Source organism: Cajanus cajan, chromosome 2 (genome assembly GCF_000230855.2).
Source record: "Cajanus cajan strain Asha chromosome 2, NIPB_CcT2T_4, whole genome shotgun sequence".
NCBI classification, from domain to species: Eukaryota; Viridiplantae; Streptophyta; class Magnoliopsida; order Fabales; family Fabaceae; genus Cajanus; species Cajanus cajan.
The window spans coordinates 52,161,362-52,184,535 of record NC_138518.1 but is presented as its reverse complement, the minus strand read 5'-3'; the positions used below and the strand labels follow the sequence as shown (position 1 = coordinate 52,184,535).

At 37.6% G+C, this 23,174-nt stretch overlaps 1 protein-coding gene across 1 annotated transcript; it reads right to left on the bottom strand.

The window, feature by feature from the left end:
- Positions 1 to 9,123: 9,123 nt before the first annotated feature.
- LOC145955028 (uncharacterized) lies at positions 9,124 to 13,215 on the bottom strand. The gene is made up of 2 exons (XM_083069725.1): positions 12,190 to 13,215; positions 9,124 to 12,090 (listed from the first exon to the last, which is right to left on the bottom strand). The coding sequence occupies exons 1-2, from the start codon at positions 13,213 to 13,215 to the stop codon at positions 9,124 to 9,126; spliced, it is 3,993 nt and encodes a 1,330-aa protein (XP_082925851.1).
- Positions 13,216 to 23,174: the final 9,959 nt, after the last annotated feature.

Here is a 23,174-nt window from a genome sequence, read left to right as displayed (position 1 = left end):
ATTTCATAAAAATACAAATGTATTTACTGTAATAGAATGATAAAGATAGAAAGAAGGTTACTTTTACTTTCTTCTTTTTTTAACTATCTATACTTCAAAATACATCTTTTTTAATCTTTATATTATATTATTTATTTTTTTATAGTTTAATATAGATTTTTGTTTATTCTCAATATTTATAGTTTTTTAATTTTTATCATTAATATTTTTAAAATTATCTTATTGATATAATAGAGATCTTAATTTAATTATATGTATTTGATGTTTATTTTATTTTGTTAAAATTATTCTAAATTAATTTTTTTAATATTTTATGTGTTTTTTTACTCTCATTTTTAATGATTATTCTTGAGACATTCTATTTTTAATTCTCGCAAAAATTGAAAACTTTTATTATATGAATACAAAATAGACAATATTAAAAAAAATTAAGAATAAGGACTAAAAGAATTACAAATATGTTAGTATAAAGATTAAAATTATATATTTTAATCTATTAGAATTAAAAATATTTATTTTAAATTATTAGACTAAAAATATCTATTTTAAATTATTAAATTTAAAAATAAAATATAAAAACTAAAAAAAGTCATATTAAATTATAAAGACTAGCAAGTGAAATTATAGTACTAAAAAAAACTTACAAAGAAATATCGTATCTTAATAAGGTGAATGAAACTATGAAGGTGTATCAAATAGTGAATATAGATGATAATGACAAGGATAAAGTACATAATAATTTCCCATTATTTGTTCTAATTAGTACAAGTATTGTGGCACATATATTTAGTATAAAATTAAATTAAATTAAATTAAATTACTTTTTAATTCTTTTACTTTCTATTATAAGAAAAAAATTTGATTTTACATATTTTAAGAAAATTAGTTATTTGTATTAAATTTTACTATTTATATGAGATTCTTTCAAAATCATTCTTATTATAAATATTATAAGAAGTAGTACAATTGAAATATTGTGTTAAAGGAAGATATTTTAGAGAAAATATTATTAAATAATATAAAAATAGTTAAATTTATTTATATTTAAAAATAAAAAAATATATTTTTCCTTAGAATAAAAAATAAAAATATATAATTAAGAATATTTGAATATTCTTAAAATGCAGACATATATGAGTACTTTAGCATCTATGTTGACCTCATTATTATGGAATAGCCATTTAAATCTATTGCAGATTTTATCTGCCAATAGTTTCATCGTATCCGTGGAGTGTAAAATACTCAACGTTTTTTCCGGTTAAAGGTTTTATTTATGATGGTGTAAAATCTTTTATACTACCAATTAATCATATTTTTTAATAGTGTTATATTATTTACTTATTTAATGAATTAAAAATAAAATAAAATAAAAATTAATCATGCATATATTGTCATTATAAAGTTTTTTACACGGACAATCAATCATATAATTTAAATTATTTTATTTTATTTTTAATTCATTGAATAAGAAAATAACATAATACTATTAAAAGACATGATTAGTAGACAGTGTAAAAAACTTTTATATTGAAAATATATAAGTAATTAATTTATAAAATAATTTAAAAAATATAATTAATTACTAACATAAAAAACTTTATACTAATAAAATATAGATGATTAACTCTTTATTTAATATCCAATATAGCCTTGGTTGAATTTTTTTGCGCACACAGACAAAAAGTCATCGCTTTCCAGACAACTTGCCTCAGCAGTTTGACACCATCAGCATGTTAAATTGTTAGTTTCTTTACCATTTCGCAACCGCTGTTTCAGTGACAAAATCAAATCTCACAAATTTGGCAAGAATCATTGTAAATTGCCTAAGTAAATGACTAATGATTAATCTTCCTATCGTATTCGGTTAAGGAAATCAATTTTTAAGGATCTTTAACTGGTGTTTTAAATACTACGTATTAGTTAAGTAATTCATTTTTATTAAAACTATGATAAATTTGCATTAAAAGTCAATAGTTCTTTCTTTTTTTGGTAGAGAAAAAAATAGTCAAGAACTATATAACATTTTTTTAATAAACAAAAAGTTTGACTTTTGATTTCTTATCATAATTCTATATCCTATAAAGTAAGTATTGAATAATTATTAAAAAAAAGTATATTTATTGTAATATTTAGTTTCTAAAATAAGTTAAAATATCTAATAAAATATATGTTTAATACTACTTTCCCTCTATTTCATAATAAGTCAAAAGAAAAAAAAAAAAAAGCCTTAAATTATGTGTCATGTTAACTTTTTATTATAGTATTATTTGCTCTTTTCCATGTATATTTCTAATAATATTATGTAGAAAAATAGTTATTGTATTACATTGATTATAACAAAGGAGATTAGTTATAAGGTATATCTTTTGGGTTGTTTGGTTTGAGTAAAATAAAAATGAAATTAAAAAAATAATATTGTGATCTTGTTTAGTTTAAGATGAAAGGAGAGAAGAGAAATGATATCAAGATAATATATAATATATATATATATATATATATATGAGGAGGGTTCAAACAACACCGGTGTAACTTTTACTAAGTGTTACACCGCTCAATAACTTTATATTAAATGTGAATTTTGTAAATCCAACCGTTAGATGGAAAGTTCATATCTCTTAGATCATATATGTCAAATTTTGTTAAAATTGAACAACAACTTGAAGGTAATCAAAGTGTTCATATTTTAGTATATTTTGAAATGTATATTGTTCCGGCTAAGGGGTGCGCTAGGGTTTCGTCCTAGGTTGAACCTCAAAGTCAGAGCATTCAAAAAGTGTAATTCGTCCACCTAGACTTAGGGTTTTAGGTTTTATACCTCGTCGCCCATGGGCCTCATGGGCCCCGAGAACGTAGGGATTTCCTCAACCGTTCTTGCTACAAGGCCGCGCAATGAGTGAGGATTAATCTAGTCGGTCTTTAAACGACTAGGTCTTTGTCATGGGTCCAGTCGGGTAATCACGGAGATCCGACTTGTAAGTGAGCGAATCCGAGCTAGGGCCGAGTCGGCTTGTACACCAAGGATCAAGTCGGGTACGCGCCGAGTGACCCCCTCATAGGCGAGTGGGGTCGAAATAGGAGTAAGTCGGCTCGCATAGAGGTGTTAACTCGGTCGTAGGCCGAGTGGTTATCAGTCAAACGGAGGATCAAGTCGGATTTTGACCTGGACGGTACACTAGCCTTCCATCCCTGAGCCGATAAGGCGAAAGGGCTTGTGGCCTGGTGACTTAGTCGGGTATTAGCCGAGTAGAGGTCAATCGGATTTCGACCTAGACGGTACACTAGCCTTCCAGCCTTGAGCCGATAAGGCGAAAGGGCTTGTGGCCTTTCGAATAATGTCGGGAGATGGCCGAGTCGTTCTCCGGATAGGGACTGTAGCGGTATGTATGTCGTTCTGGGAAGTGGGGATCCCTCTGGTCTTGACAAGATGTGTCTTTTCCCCTGGTCTAGGAAGGGACATGCATTTATTGCAAGGATGGCGTTGCAGGAGTGTAATTAATGACGGAGCCACGTGGCAGCGCCCGCTACCAGGGTTAACGAAGTGGGGCCCTCTTGGGTTAGGAGTTGCAGCACCCCACGCGCGTTGTGGCTCTTGGGTTTTCCCTCTTCACGCGCGACCCTTCACCTCTATAAACAGAGGCGGCCTCCCATTTTTTCAAGTTATTTTCTTTACCCTCTTCGCGTGTCTTCTTCTCCGGCAGTTTCTTTCTTCTCCGTTCCAGGTCTACGGTGGTTGTCCCTGTTTTTAGTGGGTGAAGTGGTGTGAGAGACCCTTAGGTACGCGTATTTATTCTGCTATTGTAGTGGTTTTCTTGCAAACCTTTAGGTTGTAGGTTAGTCTAAGCTTATATTTGCCATGGCTGTCGTGAGTTACAAGGAGTTATATAGATGGGTTAAAGATGACGCATTAAAATGTGAGTCTATTATAAATTCTTGGGAGGCTATGGACAGCTTTTGTAGAGACCATGTGGTTTGTCGTGATGGGGACGATGTAGTTATATGTGAACCTTGTGTTGACAGAGAACCGGTGTGCATTAGTTCACCTTCAACGGAAAAGTTTACATTTTGTTATACGACCCTCATTTCTAAAATTAGGGTAAGATGGCCCCTTACTGACTGTGAAAAGGGAGTACTCCAGGCCTTGGGTGTTGCCCCGACCCAATTGCACCCCAATAGTTGGGCCTTCGTACGTGGTTTTGAGGTTTTGTGTGCAGGGCTCGGTATTACCTCGACTGTAGATAAGTTCTTCTACTTCTTTGAGAGTAGGATTAGCAAGCGTACTAGCTGGGTGTCCGTTAGCGGGGTTTCAGGTCGGGGAATGTTATCGTTATTCCAGTCGTCCTATAAAGATTTCAAAAAATCGTTTTTCCGAGTTCGAAGTATGCCGAGTCATGAAAATGTGTTAGAGGGGTTCCCTTTGTACTGGAATCAGAGAACTATATCATTTGGTGGTCTAGATTCTGAGAAGCTTTGCGAGAGTGATCGGAATGATGTTAAGAAAATCGAGGAGTTGAAAACCCTATTCAATACTGGAAAACTCCTAGACTTAGAGAGTAGGCCCCAAGAGTTGAGGATATACATAGGTATATTGTTGTTTTGAATGCTGCGAATTTCCTTTTCCGTTTAGCCTTATACTTCTATCATAACCTCTTTATGTATTTCTTGCAGAGAGAATGGCGAGTATGAGCAACCGGGAAATGATGAAACTCTGGAAGCAACAAAAAGTTTCCCAAGTTGCCGTGGTGGGTGAGTCGGCTACCGAGAAGGTTGCGGAGTCCGGTAGTCCAGTGGTGAAGTCGAGAACCATTGGCGAGAACCCTCAGAAGCGCCGTCGCGAGGCCGATAAATCCATATCGGTGGTTAACTTGGAGACGGTCGTGGCCGCCGAGGAGGTCAAAGGCGGCACGGAGGTTCAATCTGCCGAGAGGACCCTGAGTGCCTGTCTCGGCAAGAATTGGGAGCCAGTGAACCACGGAGCCGACCGTAGCAATGTGGCTTCTTTCTGGGACGAGAAGTTTAACCACAGTGCTCACATTCGAGGAACTGACTTGCTAGAGGGTGACCGAGATGATTTGGAGAAGATGAGTGCTTTCACCATCGCCAAGGGCGTCGAATCACTTACCAATCGCCTCTCGGCTCTGTCGTTGATCAATGAAGATAAAATTCGCGGCTTAGTGAGGGAGACTAAGTTGCAAGGAAAAAGGATTGTTTCCTTGGAGGAGAGTTTGAACAAGAGTAAAGCTGAGCTCAGGTGGGTGTCTACCGAGAGGGACAAACTATTGGAAGGTCGTCGTGCCTTTGAGGACGAGAAACAGGCCTGGGCTGTCGAGAGGTCAAGCCTCGAGAAGGAGCTTGAGGAAATGAAGCTAGCCCGAGACAAAAATGTTGATGCGGCGCAAGTGTTCGAGGTCGATTTAGCTTCAGCGAAGTCAGAGGTTGAAAAATTGCAAGCTAATCTTCATGTGGCTAAAACGGACTCGTTGAAAAGGTTTATGGAGGGTTTCGATGCGGCTAAGAGTCAAGTGAAGTTTCTGCATGCCGACCTTGATCTTAGGAGCCTTGGCTACTTCAAGGAGATTGTGGACGGTCAGCTCATGGATCCCCCCGAAGATGATTAAGCTTTTGTTTACTTTAGACTCTCGTACTCTTCTCCTTTTCAAGCCTTCTTGTTGTTGTCGAGTTATCTTTAAGACTTTGGTGGTGTTTCATTTCTTTTTGAATTCAATGTGAATTTCATGCGTTATCGTTGATGCAAGTTTATTGACTCGTTACTTATTCAGTAATTCTGCGAAACTAAAACGGTTCTATTCCGATTCGTTTGACAGGCGAGATTCAAGTAAAAAGGAAAATTTTTCTAAGTCAAAGGCAAAAATATTTTATGAAATAGTCGGCGTAACTCCGACTTGTTTGTGGAAATTGAAAACGTTCCAAATTGATAGTGAGATTCAACGAATCCAGCTGGCCTAAGGCCGACTTGTTTGATAAAATATGAAACTTAATAAGTAAAACCTCATCAATGAAATTTTGGCAGTGATAAATTTTTTAAGTTAAGAAATGAATCTCAAGATACCTAGTCGTCCAAATACCGACTAGAAGAACACCAAAATTTTTCCAAGTAAAGAAATGAATCTCAAGATACCTAGTCGTCCAAATACCGACTAGAAGAACACCAAAAAAAATTTCTAAGTTAAGAAATGAATCTCAAGATACCTAGTCGTCCAAATACCGACTAGAAGAACACCAAAAAAATTTTCTAAGTTAAGAAATGAATCTCAAGATACCTAGTCGTCCAAATACCGACTATAAGAACACCAAAATTTTTCTAAGTTAAGAAATGAATCTCAAGATACCTAGTCGTCCACATACCGACTAGAAGAACACCAAAATTTTTCTAAGTTAAGAAATGAATCTCAAGATACCTAGTCGTCCACATACCGACTAGAAGATCACCAAAAATTTTCTAAGTTAAGAAATGAATCTCAAGATACCTAGTCGTCCAAATACCGACTAGAAGAACACCAAAAAAAATTTTCTAAGTTAAGAAATGAATCTCAAGATACCTAGTCGTCCAAATACCGACTAGAAGAACACCAAAATTTTTCTAAGTTAAGAAATGAGTCTCAAGATATCTAGTTGTCCACATACCGACTAGAAGAACACCCAAATTTTTTTTTTGCTAAGTTAACGATTGAGCCTTGATGTAACTGGTCGTCCGAATTGGAAAATGAAACTTTTCTGAGTTTAAAACGTAATTGTATGCATATACTCGGTTTTATTTCCGACTACTTCTAAACGAAAAAATTAGTTTAAAATGGTGGAATTTCGCATCGCGGATCGGTAAAATGCCGATTCAAATGGGACGAAGACTTTCCAAGTTAAAAAGGGTAAGATTCCTCAGTCGATAAAAACCCGACATATAATAGAAAATTTAAGCTTAAAGAGGTACTTCGTAATTACAGTCTGCCAAACCTGACTTGTTTGAACAGGAAAATTTCCAAACTGACATGAACGTCAATTACGATGGTTACCTGGAGATGCGGAATATTTATTTAGGAAAAATCATCATTCGAAAGTAGCCGGTCGATTCCCGACTGTTGTTCATAGTCGGTCGGTTGGTGTTGCAATTCTTTTTTGGTCATATAATCGAGCTTCGTCCGCTATTTGAGTCTGTCATGGAGTTGTTTATACTCGCCCAGTCGGACTTTGGCTGATAATCACGAGTTTTGTTCTTCGAGTTATTTATACTCGCCCAGTCAGACTTTTGCCGACAATCACGAGTTTGTCTTCGAGTTATTTATACTCGCCCAGTCGGACTTTTGCCGACAATCACGAGTTTGTCTTCGAGTTATTTATACTCGCCCAGTCGAACTTTTGCCGACAATCACGAGTTTTGGTCTTCGAGTTATTTATACTCGCCTAGTCAGACTTTTGCCGACAATCACGAGTTTGTCTTCAAGTTATTTATACTCGCCCAGTCGGACTTTTGCCGACAATCACGAGTTTTGGTCTTCGAGTTATTTATACTCGCCTAGTCGGACTTTTGCCGAAAATCACGAGTTTTGGTCTTCGAGTTATTTATACTCGCCCAGTCGGACTTTTGCCGACAATCACGAGTTTGTCTTCGAGTTATTTATACTCGCCCAATCGGACTTTTGCCGACAATCACGAGTTTGTCTTCGAGTTATTTATACTCGCCCAGTCAGACTTTTGCCGACAATCACGAGTTTTGGTCTTCGAGTTATTTATACTCGCCCAGTCAGACTTTTGCCGACAATCACGAGTTTGTCTTCGAGTTATTTATACTCGCCCAGTCGGACTTTTGCCGACAATCACGAGTTTTGGCGCCTTTAAAAATAACATATGTCAGAAATCATGGAAGAAAACAATGAGATGACATTTATTAAAATTGAAAGGGTGGTGCCTCGTTAAAAACCTTCTCAGCAAAAACCCCTCATATTTTTACAGGGAAAAAATATTGAGTTAGGAAAAGAATGCACCCAATACAAATTGAAAAATAGTCTAGCTATAATAAAAGTGTAGATTTGCAGCGTTCCAGGTTCTCGGTATCATCCCTCCTTCCAAGGTTCTCAGTCTGTAAGCTCCTTTGCCGACCACATCATCAATTTTATACGGGCCGACCCATTTAGGTGACAGCTTGTTCCTTATCTATGTTAACTGAGCACGCCTCAAGACTAGATCTCCTACAACAAAGTCTCTTGGAACTACCTTTGTGTTGTACTTGAAGGCTGCTCTTCTCTGGGCTGCTACTTGGTTTATTCTTGCTCTCTCTCTTGTCTCAGCGATCAAGTCCAGGTCAACTTGTCTTCCCTGGTCGGATTCTTCTTCAGAAAAAGTCGTAGTGCGTACTGATGGCTCTGCGATTTCGATCGGGATCATGGCGTCGGTTCCGTATACCAGATTGAACGGAGTATCTTGGGTCGACGAATGAACAGTCGTGTGGTACGACCATAACACTCGGGGAAGCTCCTCCACCCATGAAGCGCCTGAGTCTTGGACACGCTTCTTCAAACCTGAAAGAATTACCTTGTTGGCCGACTCCGCCTGGCTGTTAGACTGTGGGTGTTCAACGGAAGTGAATGCCATTTGGATGCCGACCTCTTTACAAAAATCACGGACTCTCGCACTTGCAAATTGTGTCCCATTATCGGAAACGAGCATTTGAGGGACTTCATACCTGCACACCACGTTCTTCCAAAGAAATGCTCTAACCTTCTCTGCTGAGATGGTTGCAACTGGCTCCGCCTCGATCCATTTGCTGAAGTAATCAACAGCTACTATCAAGAACTTCATTTGCCTTACTGCGATTGGAAATAGACCGAGAATATCAATCCCCCACTTGTGGAAAGGCTAGGGGGATAATATTGAATGTAGCCGTTCCGCTGGGGAGTGGTGCAGGGTTGCGTGTCTTTGGCATCCGTCACATTTTTGGACCCAATTGACGTAGTCGTTCCTCAAGGATGGCCAGAAGTACCCTGCTCGGGCAACTTTATACACCAGAGCTCGGCCTCCGATATGGCTTCCGCACATTCCACTATGTACCTCATCCATCACTCTTTTTGCTTGCGACATGGTCAAACACCTTAAGAGAGGAGAGCTAAAGCCCCTTCAGTACAGTCTTTCGTTGATGACTACGAACATGGCCGACTCCTTTTGCACCAACGATGCCTCCCTTTTGTCTTCCGGTAATTCCCCCCGAGTTAGATATGCGATGTACTGTCCCATCCACGAATTAAGCTCTTCCTGGATGAATAGGACGTTCCCTTGCGCCTCGTTTATACTTGGTTGTGCTAGCGTCTCTTGGATAACTGACCGAGTGGCTCCTGGCTTCTTTGTGCTTGCAAGCTTAGAGAGCAAGTCGGCCCTCGAATTTTGCTCTCGTGGTACGTGGTTAAGTGTGAACTCTCGGAAATTTCCCGATAAGAGCTTAACCTTTTCCAGGTACTTAGCCAGTTGAGGGTCCTTCGCCTGGAAGGTGCCGGCTACCTGCCCCGTGATCAGTTGGGAGTCACTTCGTGCTGATAAACTCGTCGCCCCCATTTCCTTTGCCAATGCCATACCGGCCAACAACGCTTCATACTCGCCCTGGTTATTGCTTGCTCGAAACTCGAATCGCAATGATTGTTCCAACAAAATTCCTCCCGGTCCTTCCAAGACGATTCCCGCTCCACTTCCTCCAAGGTTCGAGGCTCCATCCACCGATAGGATCCACTGTGTCTCTTCAATACTGCCTTCCTCAGCCGGTGAAGTTAGTTCCATCACGAAGTCAGCTAGCGTTTGAGCTTTGATTGCTCCTCTCGGTTCATACTTGATGGAATACTCTGATAGCTCTACAGACCACTTCATCATCCTTCCTGCCAGGTCGGGCTTCTGTAGTACTTGCCTAATCGGATGATCTGTTCGGACTACCACCTCGTAACTCTGGAAATAATGTCTTAGCTTCCGCACTGTAACCAGTATCGCAAGGGCTAATTTCTCGATCTTCTGATAACGAACCTCTGCTCCTTGTAACACCCTGCTAACAAAATAAATGGGCGATTGGGAGTTACCTCTTTCCTGTACTAAGACCGTGCTGATGGCACTATCGGATGCCGACAAATACATCAGCAAAGGGAGATCGGCTTGCGGTTTGGAGAGGATTGGCGGCGAGGTGAGAGCCTGCTTGAGTTCGCCGAATGCTCTTTCACATTCATCTGTCCACGCGAACCGGTCGTTCTTTCTCAAACATCGAAACAAGGGGAGCGACTTGTCCGCTGCCTTTGAAAGGAACCGAGAGAGGGAGGCCATCCTCCCTGTCAACTGCTGGACCTCTTTTACCGTCGCAGGACTTCTCATACTGATTATGACAGAGCACTTATCAGGATTTGCCTCAATGCCACGGTGAGTCAGCAGGAAACCGAGGAATTTTCCTGCTTGGACGCCAAACGAGCACTTTGCGGGGTTCAATTTGAGCTGGTAGCGTGCTAGGGTGTCGAACGACTCTTGCAAATCAGAAAAATGCCGACACACACTAGGCGACTTGACAACCATGTCGTCCACATATGCCTCCACATTCCTTCCTAGTTGATCGGCCAGCACCTTGTCCATAAGCCTCTGGTACGTCGCCCCTGCGTTCTTCAAACCGAAAGGCATCACCTTGTAATAGTAGGTGGCTTGGTCGGCTATGAATGCTGTTTTATCTTCGTCGGCAGGGTGCATCCTGATCTGATTGTACCTCGAGTACGCATCCATGAAACTCAATAATTCATACCCCGAAGCATTGTCAACCAGACAATCTATGTTGGGCAGCGGGTATGAATCTTTTGGACAGGCTTTGTTCAAGACGGTGAAGTCTGTGCACATCCTCCAGTTTCCGTTGCTCTTCCGTACCATTACCACATTCGCTAGCCACGTCGGGTATTGGATTTCCCGAATGTGACCAGCTGTCAACAATTTCTTCGTCTCCTTGGCTATGGCCCTTTTTTTATCATCTCCAAACTTTCGTCGTTTTTGAATCACCGGCTTCGCATTGGGATCGACCATGAGATGATGACATAGGAAGTCGGGATCAATGCCTGGCATGTCGCCAGCACTCCATGCAAAAGCCGACATGTTGTTCTTCAATACTATCAGCAATCCTTCCTCGTCTTCTTTAGCCAAAAACACGCTAATCTTGACCGTTTTTCCCTCGGCCAAACTAACCTCCTTCACATCTTCTGCTGGGGTTGGTCGGGAGTCAAAGTGAGTCATCCTCAGATCTAACTTGATTGACTGGACCCCCCGATCAACCTGTGTCACATATAACTGTCTCCTCTCCCTCAAGCTGTCCTCGTAGCACTTTCTCGCGACTTCTTGGTCCACACAGAGGACCCCAACCTTACCGCTGGGTAAAGGGTACTTCATCTTCAAATGGGGTGTGGAGACGACTGCTCCCAACTTATTCAATGTCGGTCGTCCGACTAGGATGCTGTAGGACGATTGAGCATTGACCACCAGGTATCGGACAGGGATAGTCTTCATGTGGTCTCCCTGGCCGAAAGTTGTCTCCAAGTCGGTGTATCCCCTGGTCGTTACCTGATCACCTGCAAAACCGACTAACGTACCTGCATATGGCATAAGGCGATCGGTCGGAATTTTCATCCCGATGAAGGCTTCCCAGAACATTATGTCTGCCGAGCTACCTTGATCCACCAACACTTGTTTCACGTTGTAACCCATGACGATCGCCGAAACGACTATAGGGTCATCCTCATGGGGTGACACACCCTCAAAGTCGGCGTCCGAGAACGTGATGGCTGGCCGAGTAGGTCTCGCCCAACCGGAGACCGATAGCACTGACCGAGAGTATCTCTTTCGTGCTGCTGAAGTCGAACCTCCTCCGGCAAAACCCCCCGCTATGGTGTTGAAGTCTCCATGTACAACTTGCTGATGAGTTTCTGCACTTTTTTCCGGCAAATCTCTAGGGGGAGACCTCCCTTCTCGCCTTCCTCTTCTCGTGTCTTCTCCTTCTCGCCTGCGTCGCCTCTCGGACGGGCCTTCATCTTGTTTCCATACAATGAATTTTTTCAAACGACCCTCCTTGATACGGCGCTCAATCTGCCTACCGAGAACAAAGCAATTCTCCGTAGTGTGTCCATGGGTCCGATGGAATTCACACCAGTCAGTTTTGTAAGGTCCCAACTAGCAGTCGGTTGCCGCTGGGAATTCGAAAAGTGAGGCGCTGTTGACGTCATGCAGTATGTGCCGCCTGGGAACGTTGAGTGGAGTAAACTTCTCGTCTTCCTTGTTACGCGTCCACTCGCCTCTTGGCCGACCAATGTGATCGGCCTGCTGGTAGTTGCCTTCTTTCGTGTTATAACGATCGCGTCGGTTACTCCAATCCGATCGCGGTCGGAGATGCTTGTTAACCTCCTTATTTCTTCCCCCTGCTTCTCGGTTCTCCACTGCCATTTTAATAATCTGGTTCTCCTCCGTCTTGATGTGACTTAAGGCGAAAGCCCGCACCTCCGACATCGTTTGACAATTTGCTTTTTCAAGCGCGATATCGAAAGCCCCGAACCTTAAACCCTTCTGGAATGCGATGACTGCCATCCTTTCATCCAACGACGCTATCCTCAAGGCAACCTCATTAAACCTTTGCAGAAAGTCTTTCAGCGACTCCTCGCGTTGTTGCTTGAGATCAAACAAATCCGACGTGATTGGCGGCTTCTTTTTGTTAGCGGCAAACTGCGCCATGAAGAGTCGGCTAAAGACATCGAAGTCGGTGATCGATCGATCAGGAAGACCGCTGAACCAATCAAGCGCCGCCTTCTTGAGCGTGCCCATGAACAATTTGCAGCGGACCTCCATGCTCCCACCACAGATCAACATCTGAGCTTGGAAGTCCGTTAAATGTTGACTGGGGTCCTGGGTTCCGTCAAACGGTTCGACCTGCAGTATCCGATGATCCCTAAGGATGATCTCGGCCTCTATGGCTTTCGAGAATGGCCGAAAGTCTCTAGGGACCTCCAGCATGACATCCTTCTCCACAGTCCTGGTACTGGCCGCTATTTTGGCTTGCATCTCGTTCGCTCTCCTCCTGATCTCTTCATTCTCGCGCTGGACGGCCTCCTCTCTCTCCCTGGACCGTGCATTCTCCTCTCGTAGGCCATTGATCATGGCCATCATCTCCTCCATGGTTGGGGGTTGTGAGTTGTTGTTGTTATTATCGCCTCTCGCCATGGTAAAGTGCGGGTTCCTTTGTGTTGCTTGGGGCGTAGGAAAAGTTTCACCGCAGCCCCACGGTGGGCGCCAAAATATTCCGGCCAAGGGGTGCGCTAGGGTTTCGTCCTAGGTTGAACCTCAAAGCCAGAGCATTCAAAAAGTGTAATTCGTCCGCCTAGACTTAGGGTTTTAGGTTTTATACCTCGTCGCCCATGGGCCTCATGGGCCCCGAGAACGTAGGGGTTTCCTCAACCGTTCTTGCTACAAGGTCGCGCAATGAGTGAGGATTAATCTAGTCGGTCTTTAACCGACTAGGTCTGTGTCATGGGTCCAGTCGGGTAATCACGGAGATCCGACTTGTAAGCGAGCGAATCCGAGCTAGGGCTGAGTCGGCTTGTACACCAAGGATCAAGTCGGGTACGTGCCGAGTGACCCCCTCATAGGCGAGTGGGGTCGAAATAGGAGTAAGTCGGCTTGCATAGAGGTGTTAACTCGGTCGTAGGCCGAGTGGTTATCAGTCAAACGGAGGATCAAGTCGGATTTTGACCTGGACGGTACACTAGCCTTCCAGCCCTGAGCCGATAAGGCGAAAGGGCTTGTGGCCTTTCGAATAATGTCGGGAGATGGCCGAGTCGTTCTCCAGATGGGGACTGTAGCGGTATGTATGTCGTTCTGGGAAGTGGGGATCTCTCTGGTCTTGACAAGACGTGTCTTTTCCCCTCGTCCAGGAAGGGACATGCATTTATTGCAAGGACGGCGTTGCAGGAGTGTAATTAATGACGGAGCCACGTGGCAGCGCCCGCTACCAGGGTTAACGAAGTGGGGCCCTCTTGGGTTAGGAGTTGCAGCACCCCACGCGCGTTGTGGCTCTTGGGTTTTCCCTCTTCACGCGCGACCCTTCACCTCTATAAATAGAGGCGGCCTCCCATTTATTCAAGTTATTTTCTTTTCCCTCTTTGCGTGTCTTCTTCTCCGGTGGTTTCTTTCTTCTCCGTTCCAGGTCTACGGCGGTCTACGGTGGTTGTCCCTGTTTTTAGTGGGTGAAGTGGTGTGAGAGACCCTTAGGTACGCGTATTTATTCTGCTATTGTAGTGGTTTTCTTGCAAACCTTTAGGTTGTAGGTTAGTCTAAGCTTATATTTGCCATGGCTGTCGTGAGTTACGGGGAGTTATATAGATGGGTTAAAGATGACGCATTAAAATGTGAGTCTATGATAAATTCTTGGGAAGCTATGGACAGCTTTTGTAGAGACCATGTGGTTTGTCGTGATGGGGACGATGTAGTTATATGTGAACCTTGTGTTGACAGAGAACCGGTGTGCATTAGTTCACCTTCAACGGAAAAGTTTACGTTTTGTTATACGACCCTCATTTCTAAAATTAGGGTAAGATGGCCCCTTACTGACTGTGAAAAGGGAGTACTCCAGGCCTTAGGTGTTGTCCCGACCCAATTGCACCCCAATAGTTGGGCCTTCGTACGTGGTTTTGAGGTTTTGTGTGCAGGGCTACCGACTGTAGATAAGTTCTTCTACTTCTTTGAGAGTAGGATTAGCAAGCGTACTATATTAGTTGTATTAGTGAACATTAAAATTTAGTGAACATTAATTTTATATTAGTTGTATTAGTTTTCTTTTCTAAATTAAAGGCACCGCACAAATGCTAACGAAAAAATCACTGTAAAAAATCAAAATTAAAACTTTGAGATTCAATTTCATATAAACTATTAACTATATTAGTTAATATTGCAATGTATTGAATGAAAGAACGATCATAGATTGAAATTTTATTTACCAAACTTAGTGTTCAAAATTTTAAAAATAAAATATAAATTCATAAATATATATTAGAGTGTAAGTTAAAATATAAAGTTTTCCTAGTACTTTAAAATTTCTAAACACAGCCCAGTAAAAAAGGAAGAAAAGAAAAAAAATATAATTATTATATTTGAAATAAGTATGAGTATTTTATTATTTTAATCTTTTGAGTATTTAGGATTTAGGATGAAAAGATATTCTGATTTATTGAATAAAAAAAGTTTCTTTTTATGGTATTCATCTTTTCATGATTTGAGATATCCTATAATATTTTCTCAAATTAAATATAAAAATTATATTTATGTTATTTAATAGTATATTCTTTTTTTGCAAATCAAACAGGTATAATGTATATTTGTATAAAAAAATTTATAAGCACTTTTATGATATAAAAAATAAAAGAAAATAAAAAAGATAATTTTTTCCATAAGTTAAAATTAATTTATATATAAATTAATTTATAAAAGTTTTATCCTATTAACTTCTTTAAAATATTAGTTTTAATTCATGTATAAGTTAATTTTATCTCTTAAAAAAAATATTTCATTTTTTCTTTCTATCTTATTTTCTTAAAAATATTGTTAAATATCTCATATCAATTAAAAATAATGTGTATAAGTGAGGAATAATTCTCATTATAAAGTAGTTTTATAAGATTGAGTTAGACTCAAATCTATTTTCATAAAATTATACCTGAGCCTATCTAATAATTATTATTAGATCTATTGTGTTATCTGTTTTAGTCTTCCAAACTTTACATTTGAAACATGTTAAAAATTCAATGAATAAAGATAAGGTTATAATAGTATATATAAGTGTAACAATCAACATCTTAAAAACTAAATTTTTAAGATTAAATTAGATTCACATCTACTTTTAACTTAAAACATAATATAAGTATTTATAAACTAATCATACTTCCTTCCTTTTTTTTTAAGTTGAAACACCAAAACCACGGCGAACTACTCGACTACTATTTCAATAATTTGATACATCAAATTTGTGACTAAGATCTCCTTTTAAAATTTACATGACTAAGAGGAAAATGCCCCGTAGCAGACGCCAAATTACATGATTATAATATTTTTTTATTGAAAAAAGAAATTAGGAACATGTTGGTGATGATGATGGTCAATCAATAAATTATAAAATAGTTCGATCAGAAAAGGAGGTGGAAGGAGTGGGATATGCGCTGTATGGGGACCCAATATTGGTCAGAAATTCAATTTTTATATAAATAATACTTTTATCATTGCCAAATTAAGTGGTTGGATGCAATTTGTTTTGTGTTGTGAGATGGAGTGAAAGTGTATCCCTACCCAGCCCAGCACATTCTCATGAATCCTAAATGCTATATTCTCAATTCAATTCAATTTAGTACATATATATTGACTTGGATAATTGCATGAAACAAGCAATGTTTAGTAATTCAAATTAAATATATAGAGTCTGTTTCTATTAAAAAAATAGAATTTTTCTGTTAAAAAAAGTTGCTTATTTTTAATGAAAAAATAATTTAAAAAATTCTTCTGACTAATTATATCCAAATAGTCTTATAAGACAGTTAACCAAACATGTATATATACACTGTAGGTCGTATCCTCAAGGCATTTATATCAACAGTTGCTGCTGATTTGGAAAACATTGCTGAAAGGTTGAGAAAAATGACGGTAATATAATTATTTATCATATAAGAGTAACTAGAATTTAAGAGTACGTTCTCTTTCAATTTTTTTTCTTAAATTATATATGTTGTAAATTTATGTTGAGGAGGTTATAATTACACTGATGTAACTTTTAACAAGCGTTATACCACTCAATAACTTTATATTAAATGTGAATTTTGTAAATTCAACCGTTAGATTGAAAGTTCATATCACTTTATACGTGTATATCAAATTTTGTTAAAATTGAACAATAATTTGAAGGTGAGTAAAGTATTCATATTTTAGTATATTTTGAAATGAATATATTATGTCAATTTTGTTTTATAAAAATAAACTATCAAATCATCTTAGATTAATATAAAATTTTGTATATATAATATAAATTATATGAACTTTCAATTTAACGGTTGGATTTACAAAATTCACATTTAATATAAAATTATTGAGTGATGTAACACTTGGTAAAAGTTAAATTATAAACCCCTCATTTATGTTTGCTTAATTTTATTATTTAATTTAATTTTCAGATTATATGTCGTAAATTTATGTTTGCTTATCTATAATTTAATTACACTTGTCATAAAGAAATTACACTTGTCAAACTATGCAGTTTATAAAAATAAAAAATCAAACAAAATCGTTAATTTTCAATTTTTTAGTTTGATTTTTTCAGTTTTTATTTATTTACATTGATTCAGGTTTCAGCACTCCAATCATTAAGGATCTCAATATATCATTAGCTTTTTGTTTGACACTACTGAAGAACTTGTTAAAATTAAGAAGAAAAATCTGTCTATAGATGAAGCTAGATAAAGGGAGGGACCAAAGCAAAGGAAGCGAACCTACATCTTGAAATTAAGCTTGATCATGTTGTAATAACCAATACAATTGGTTCAGTTAACTTTCTAAATTTCAACTGAAAAAAGCAACTGAGTGACTGAAGTTTATTTTTAATACAAGTTAAATACGAATCAACCCTTAGCCGTCACTCTTCACATAAAAATCCAAATTGTATGTCGTTTTGTGTGATTGGTGTACCAAAATCACCCTTTTACTCAGTCTTTGGAGAAAAAGCAATGCATCCTTCACAAAATTCTTAGCCACGTGCCCTGTTGACTTGCGTTGCCTTTGTGTGCCCTTTTTCTCAGCCTTTTCTTCTTGGCCTTGTTTGAATAGACACATGCGTATCTCTCCATTCCACAATCACTGCGTATTCATTCGTACATTAATCATGCAAATTCATCATATCATCATGTCAATTCGTTACAAGCCAATCAGCATTAGGCTCTTGTTTCTTATCTTTTATTTGGGTACGTTTGTGTATGTATTTGTTTGCATGCATACATAAACACTGTACACTTGCCCTCAAAATGATTTGGTTGAAACCACTATATGTTGGCGAAAGTAGGAGTATTTTGGAATCATGCAAAATGTTGAATAACATGAGGACACCACGTAGAAAATTAACGTTACGACCTCTCTTATTCATGGACCTAGGCATGACAATCTAACCCGTCCCCGTGGGTACTCGCCCGAACCCGCCCCGATTTGGACGGGAAAAACCCGTGTTTATTGGGTTCGGGTTCGGGTTCGGGTTTTCCCCGATTGATAAAATCGGGGGCGGGGACGGGGATGTTAATATTCACCCCGCCCCCGCACCCATACCCGCTCCCGCTCCCGCCCCGCTTAATAATATAATTAAAAAATTATTTTTATATATATATAAACCAAAATTAAAAATATTTATATGTAAAAATTTATATTATTTTTCTTTTCTTTTATTTTTTTTAAAATTATTCATATTTATTTAAAAGAAAAATAGAAGAAAAAAAAAAGAAAAAAAATAGGAACGAGGGCGGGGACGGGGCGGGGAAACCCGAACCCCGCCGGGGGCGGGGATGGGGACCTAGATTTTAACCCCGGCGGGTATCGGAGGCCGGGGCGCAGGCGGTTTAAATTTGCGGGGGCGGGGGCGAGGAACGTAAAACCCGCCCCGTCCCGCCCCGTTGCCATGCCTACATGGACCGAGTCGCATAAGCTGAGGATATTTTCAATGACCATAACGACTTGTCGTCCACCTTTGTAAAAAAGACCAAAGGTGTTTGCAATTTTTTTTAATATTTAAGGTGTTGATTCTAGTATAATGGAGTGCAAAAAGGTGATGCTTCCTCTAGTTATATGAAAAGTTAATTCGTTTTCCCAACATATTATAAAATGCCAAAAAATTAGTGTCTGTTTGGATTCGCGTTATTGATCCACATTTTTATAAATTTGACAGAAAAATAAATAATATTAACTTCTTATTTTCACGTTTTTTACTTGAGTTAAGAGTTCTGGACGTGAGACCAAACACACACTTAAACAGGTATCAATATTTAGGGATGTTTATCTTAGCTAGTTTTATTTAGCATACATTCAAAACGCAAAATAAATTTGTCAAATAAGCATTTTAGTACTTAATTTAGCATACACACATATAGTGAATCTACGATGATAGTTTATTTTTTCTTCTCCTTCTTTTGTTTTGGATCCATGCTCACTTTTATTGTTCTGATTGTCATTTGTCATTGGATGCTATCAAACTGAAAGGGCCCACTTTGTTGCTATTTAAACAGTGGCTTTTTCTTTGAACTTACAGCTAATGGTGGTCTATATTGCATACCCTAACCAACAAGGCATAATAAAGCCAAAATGGGCTTCCTGTCCTCAAGGCCCAATAATGTGATCTAGGCATATATAACTAACCCAATCTTATTAAAAGCCTTCATCAGGGACAAAGATGAGCCCATAGGCGCAATATCATTCTCTGACAAAACTTACTGTTTGCACACCTTTCTACTTCCCACACCTTCCCTTCTTTTAAATTTATTTAAAAAATACACCTACCTCCTTCTACCATTATGGTATGTTTAGTTTAGAAAAGAAAGTGAAAAAAAATAAATTTTATATAATTTTCTAGGTTATTTAGTAAAATAAAATGACAAAAAAGTAAACATGCATGTAAAATGACATATTCTAAATGAAAAAAATGAAGTATGATAAGATAGGGACAATTTAGTTTTTTACTTAAAGAAACACTATTCTTCCTAAATTAGAAAGGTTTAAAATATTGGTGGCTCCTGTAATTTTTTTCCCGCTTATTCATTTTTAAGTGTATGTTGATAAAATTGACTTTATATCAATACGAAATTTAGAATCGACAAATAGTATTAAAAAAAATACTTTTTTTTAAATAAAATGTACTGGAACCGATATTTTGAATCAAAATTGATTTTGTGCGAAATTATCAAAATAATTTTAATGTCTATGTATTAGATATTGTTTTGCTGAACATTATAGTTGATTTAATAGTGAGATACAGTAGTATGCGCAAAAGTTTATATAAATTATGTTGTCATTGTACACACTCAAAAATACATACTATTTTGCTCTATACATTTTGTTTTACAATTTTAGATTCATGACTCTTTTTTTTGTATTAAGATAATTAAGGAAATACAGAATGTATTAAATTAAGATATTACAGTATTTTAGGTGATTACTTTAATTAAGTAATGCGTAATTTTAAAAATTAGATTACAAAATTTAATAAATTGCAAAATATAAATAAAAAAGGTGCAATTAAACTAAAATATACTACAAAGATAATTGAGGAAGTGGAGACATAGAAGAAGAGGAAGACAAGACAAGTATGTGAAAGTTGAAAAATAAATGTTGTTTTGTTAAATAAATAAATAAAATAAGGAGTGGTATAAAGACATTACTGTAGGTCCACATCAAAAAACTCTCCTCTAAAATGACTCATATGAGAGAGCTAGGGTATGACTCAAATGAGAGAGGGTGTAGATAAGTTGATGACATAAAATAATAATAAGAAGAAATAAATAAATAATATTATTAATAATAATAGATAATAAATATAGTTTTTATTTATTATATTTAAAATAAAAGGATGATTATGTTATATATATATATATATATATATATATATATATAATAAAGTGAAATAATAATAATAATAATAATAATAATAATAATAATTTCATTTATAAATAAATTTATAAATGAATATTCAATTTATTTATTTTAAAAAAATAATATAACTATAATGAACAGTGTTAGAATTGATTACTGTGAACAGAAAGGGGAATCTTTCTGTGTGATCTGTTAAAGGAACAACCGACATACATTATTTTGTATGTCGGTTCTTCACACCTTCGTATCTAGGTCGAAAATGATATATACGAGTGAACGAATGTTGCATACATGAACTTTTACGAGATATTATCGGTCTCGTTAGGTATATGGACCTTATATGAGAGAAAAATTAAAAAAGAAAAGTCTTTTTCTATACTTATTTTCATTTTATTTTTTTTTTTCCTTAAAACGTGTAGGGGAAAGTATACCCAAACAGACAATGAGACACTGGGCTAGGAAAGTGACGACCGAATTAAATATACCGATAAAGTCGAATTATGATATATCGATTTCGAAGTGATGTTTCACTCCTCGGTAAAATCGAAACATTTAGCGACCATATTAATCTACAAAGGTAATTAAATGATAAAATATTACATTAAATTATAATTTATAAGTATGGGAGCATCATCAAAACCTTATTTTGTATTTATAATTTTTTCTAGTCTTTCCAAGATGTGATAATCTCTTGGAAAGTCGCGACAGAAAATGACTATTTTTGTCATTATGAAAAATCAAAATTTGATGTTCTTACATAAGATCATTTATGAGTTTATAAATTTTAATCGATAATCCGATAATAGAGTGTACATGTGTTCTTAACTTACTGCCGCTCTCTCTTAAGACGTTTATCCGCATATATAAGATGCAGAATCCATTGCAAGTGAAAGGGATATTGCTCAAGATTTGACCCAAATAGAAAGTAATTGTCTGGATGAAACCAATAGTAGTAGTAAAAAGGTTTCCAAGGATTGCTAACCACCTTACAAAGTAGTAATATTAATATATAACAACCGAACGTGCATGCCTTTGACATCATGACATTCGAATAGCATAACAGTGATATACGTACGTAGGCTTGTATTTATATAACACAACTTAATTACGTTGTAGCTGGTCTTATTCTTCGATCAGAATAGTCTTAGAGAATATTGATCTCATTACTATATTTATATATATATTTACGTACCAACCCTATAGCATCATGAGGTGATTTTGATTGTGTTTTAGCAGTTGTTAAGGAGAAGAGAAAGAGTCACCGAGCTGAAGCCACTTGTGTTCTTGGGAAGTGGCTTCGGAGGGTCCCATGAGAGCTTTCAAAGCGCTTTTGGCTCTGTTGTAAGATCTACGTTGCCGAATGCGTCTGAGCACAGCATGTTTGTCCAAGCTTTGAGAAGATGACAACGAAGACTTCAACTGGAGTTGGCTCGATATCATACTCTCTTTTCCCGCTCCACACTCCTTATTGTACCCTAACTTATCAACATTCTCCTTCTCTCCCTCTGTCAAAGCTGATTGAGATCTGGATATCGTGAAAGCCATTTCTCTCTCCCAAGGAGTGGAGATATAGAGAGATATGATGCATGAATGAGGTTCGCTTATATAGGGCTGGCGCTGGCAAGTGGTTTCACTTTCCTTCAGCCTCTGGTTTTACTCAAACAGTGGTTACGCCGAAACAATGGTGGAACAGACAAAGAGCGCGTGGCAAAGGGATTCAGATTGAGACCACCAAGGTTAATTCAGTGAGCTGTCATACGTAAACGATGCCACATTTTGTTTCTCCTACGTGGCTGCTTATGCTGCTGCAAAACCGATAGCCTGCATTGGTTTTGGAGCATAAAAATTGTAAACATATTATTCGTTTATAAATCAAGTAGAGGCGGTACGTAATGGATTGAATCAATTTTCGTATGGCAGAAGAAGGTGCGTAAGTGATTCTATATATTATTTACACTTTGTAGTTTATGGCATAAGAAACAATTGATAAGCGAAAATTTGTGGCAAATAAAAGAGCATACGTATAAAATGTATGGATGAGCCCAGTTTAACTCTTGTCCAGAAAAGCATGGAAAACAAAAGAGGGTTATGTTAACACACTAATTACTGCTAAAAGTAACTTGTCAGATAGCATACAAGGATGTGGTGCCACGAACTAAAATTGGTTACTTGGATAGATGATAGATCTTTGAAAATGACAACTTCGAACAATAGCAACAGCCAGGCAAGCCGTTTTCAAGTAAACCAAGGGCTATCCCCGTTTGTACTTTTTTCACTTCACACTATAACACCCAGGTCAAGCAATTTGCCAAAAATTCCTATCGATACACTTTTCTTGATATTTTTTTTATTAATTGAAATTTATAAAAAAAAAATACACAACCATAAAAATTGTTAAATAAATTATTAAATTCATCAAATTTTATGATTTTTAATGAATTTCAATAAAATTGTTCAAAAGAATGTCAAAAGATACTCCTTACATCCCATTTTGTTTTACGATTAAGATTTTAACATAAAAC

Bases quoted from the DNA above. Each gene is read 5' to 3' on its own strand.
- LOC145955028 (XM_083069725.1), bottom strand. From the start codon at position 13,215: ATGGCGAGAGGCGATAATAACAACAACAACTCACAACCCCCAACCATG. The intron at 12,091-12,189 runs GCAACCGACTGC...CTCGGTAGGCAG, and splicing joins CACTTTTCGAATTCCCAGCG to ATTGAGCGCCGTATCAAGGA.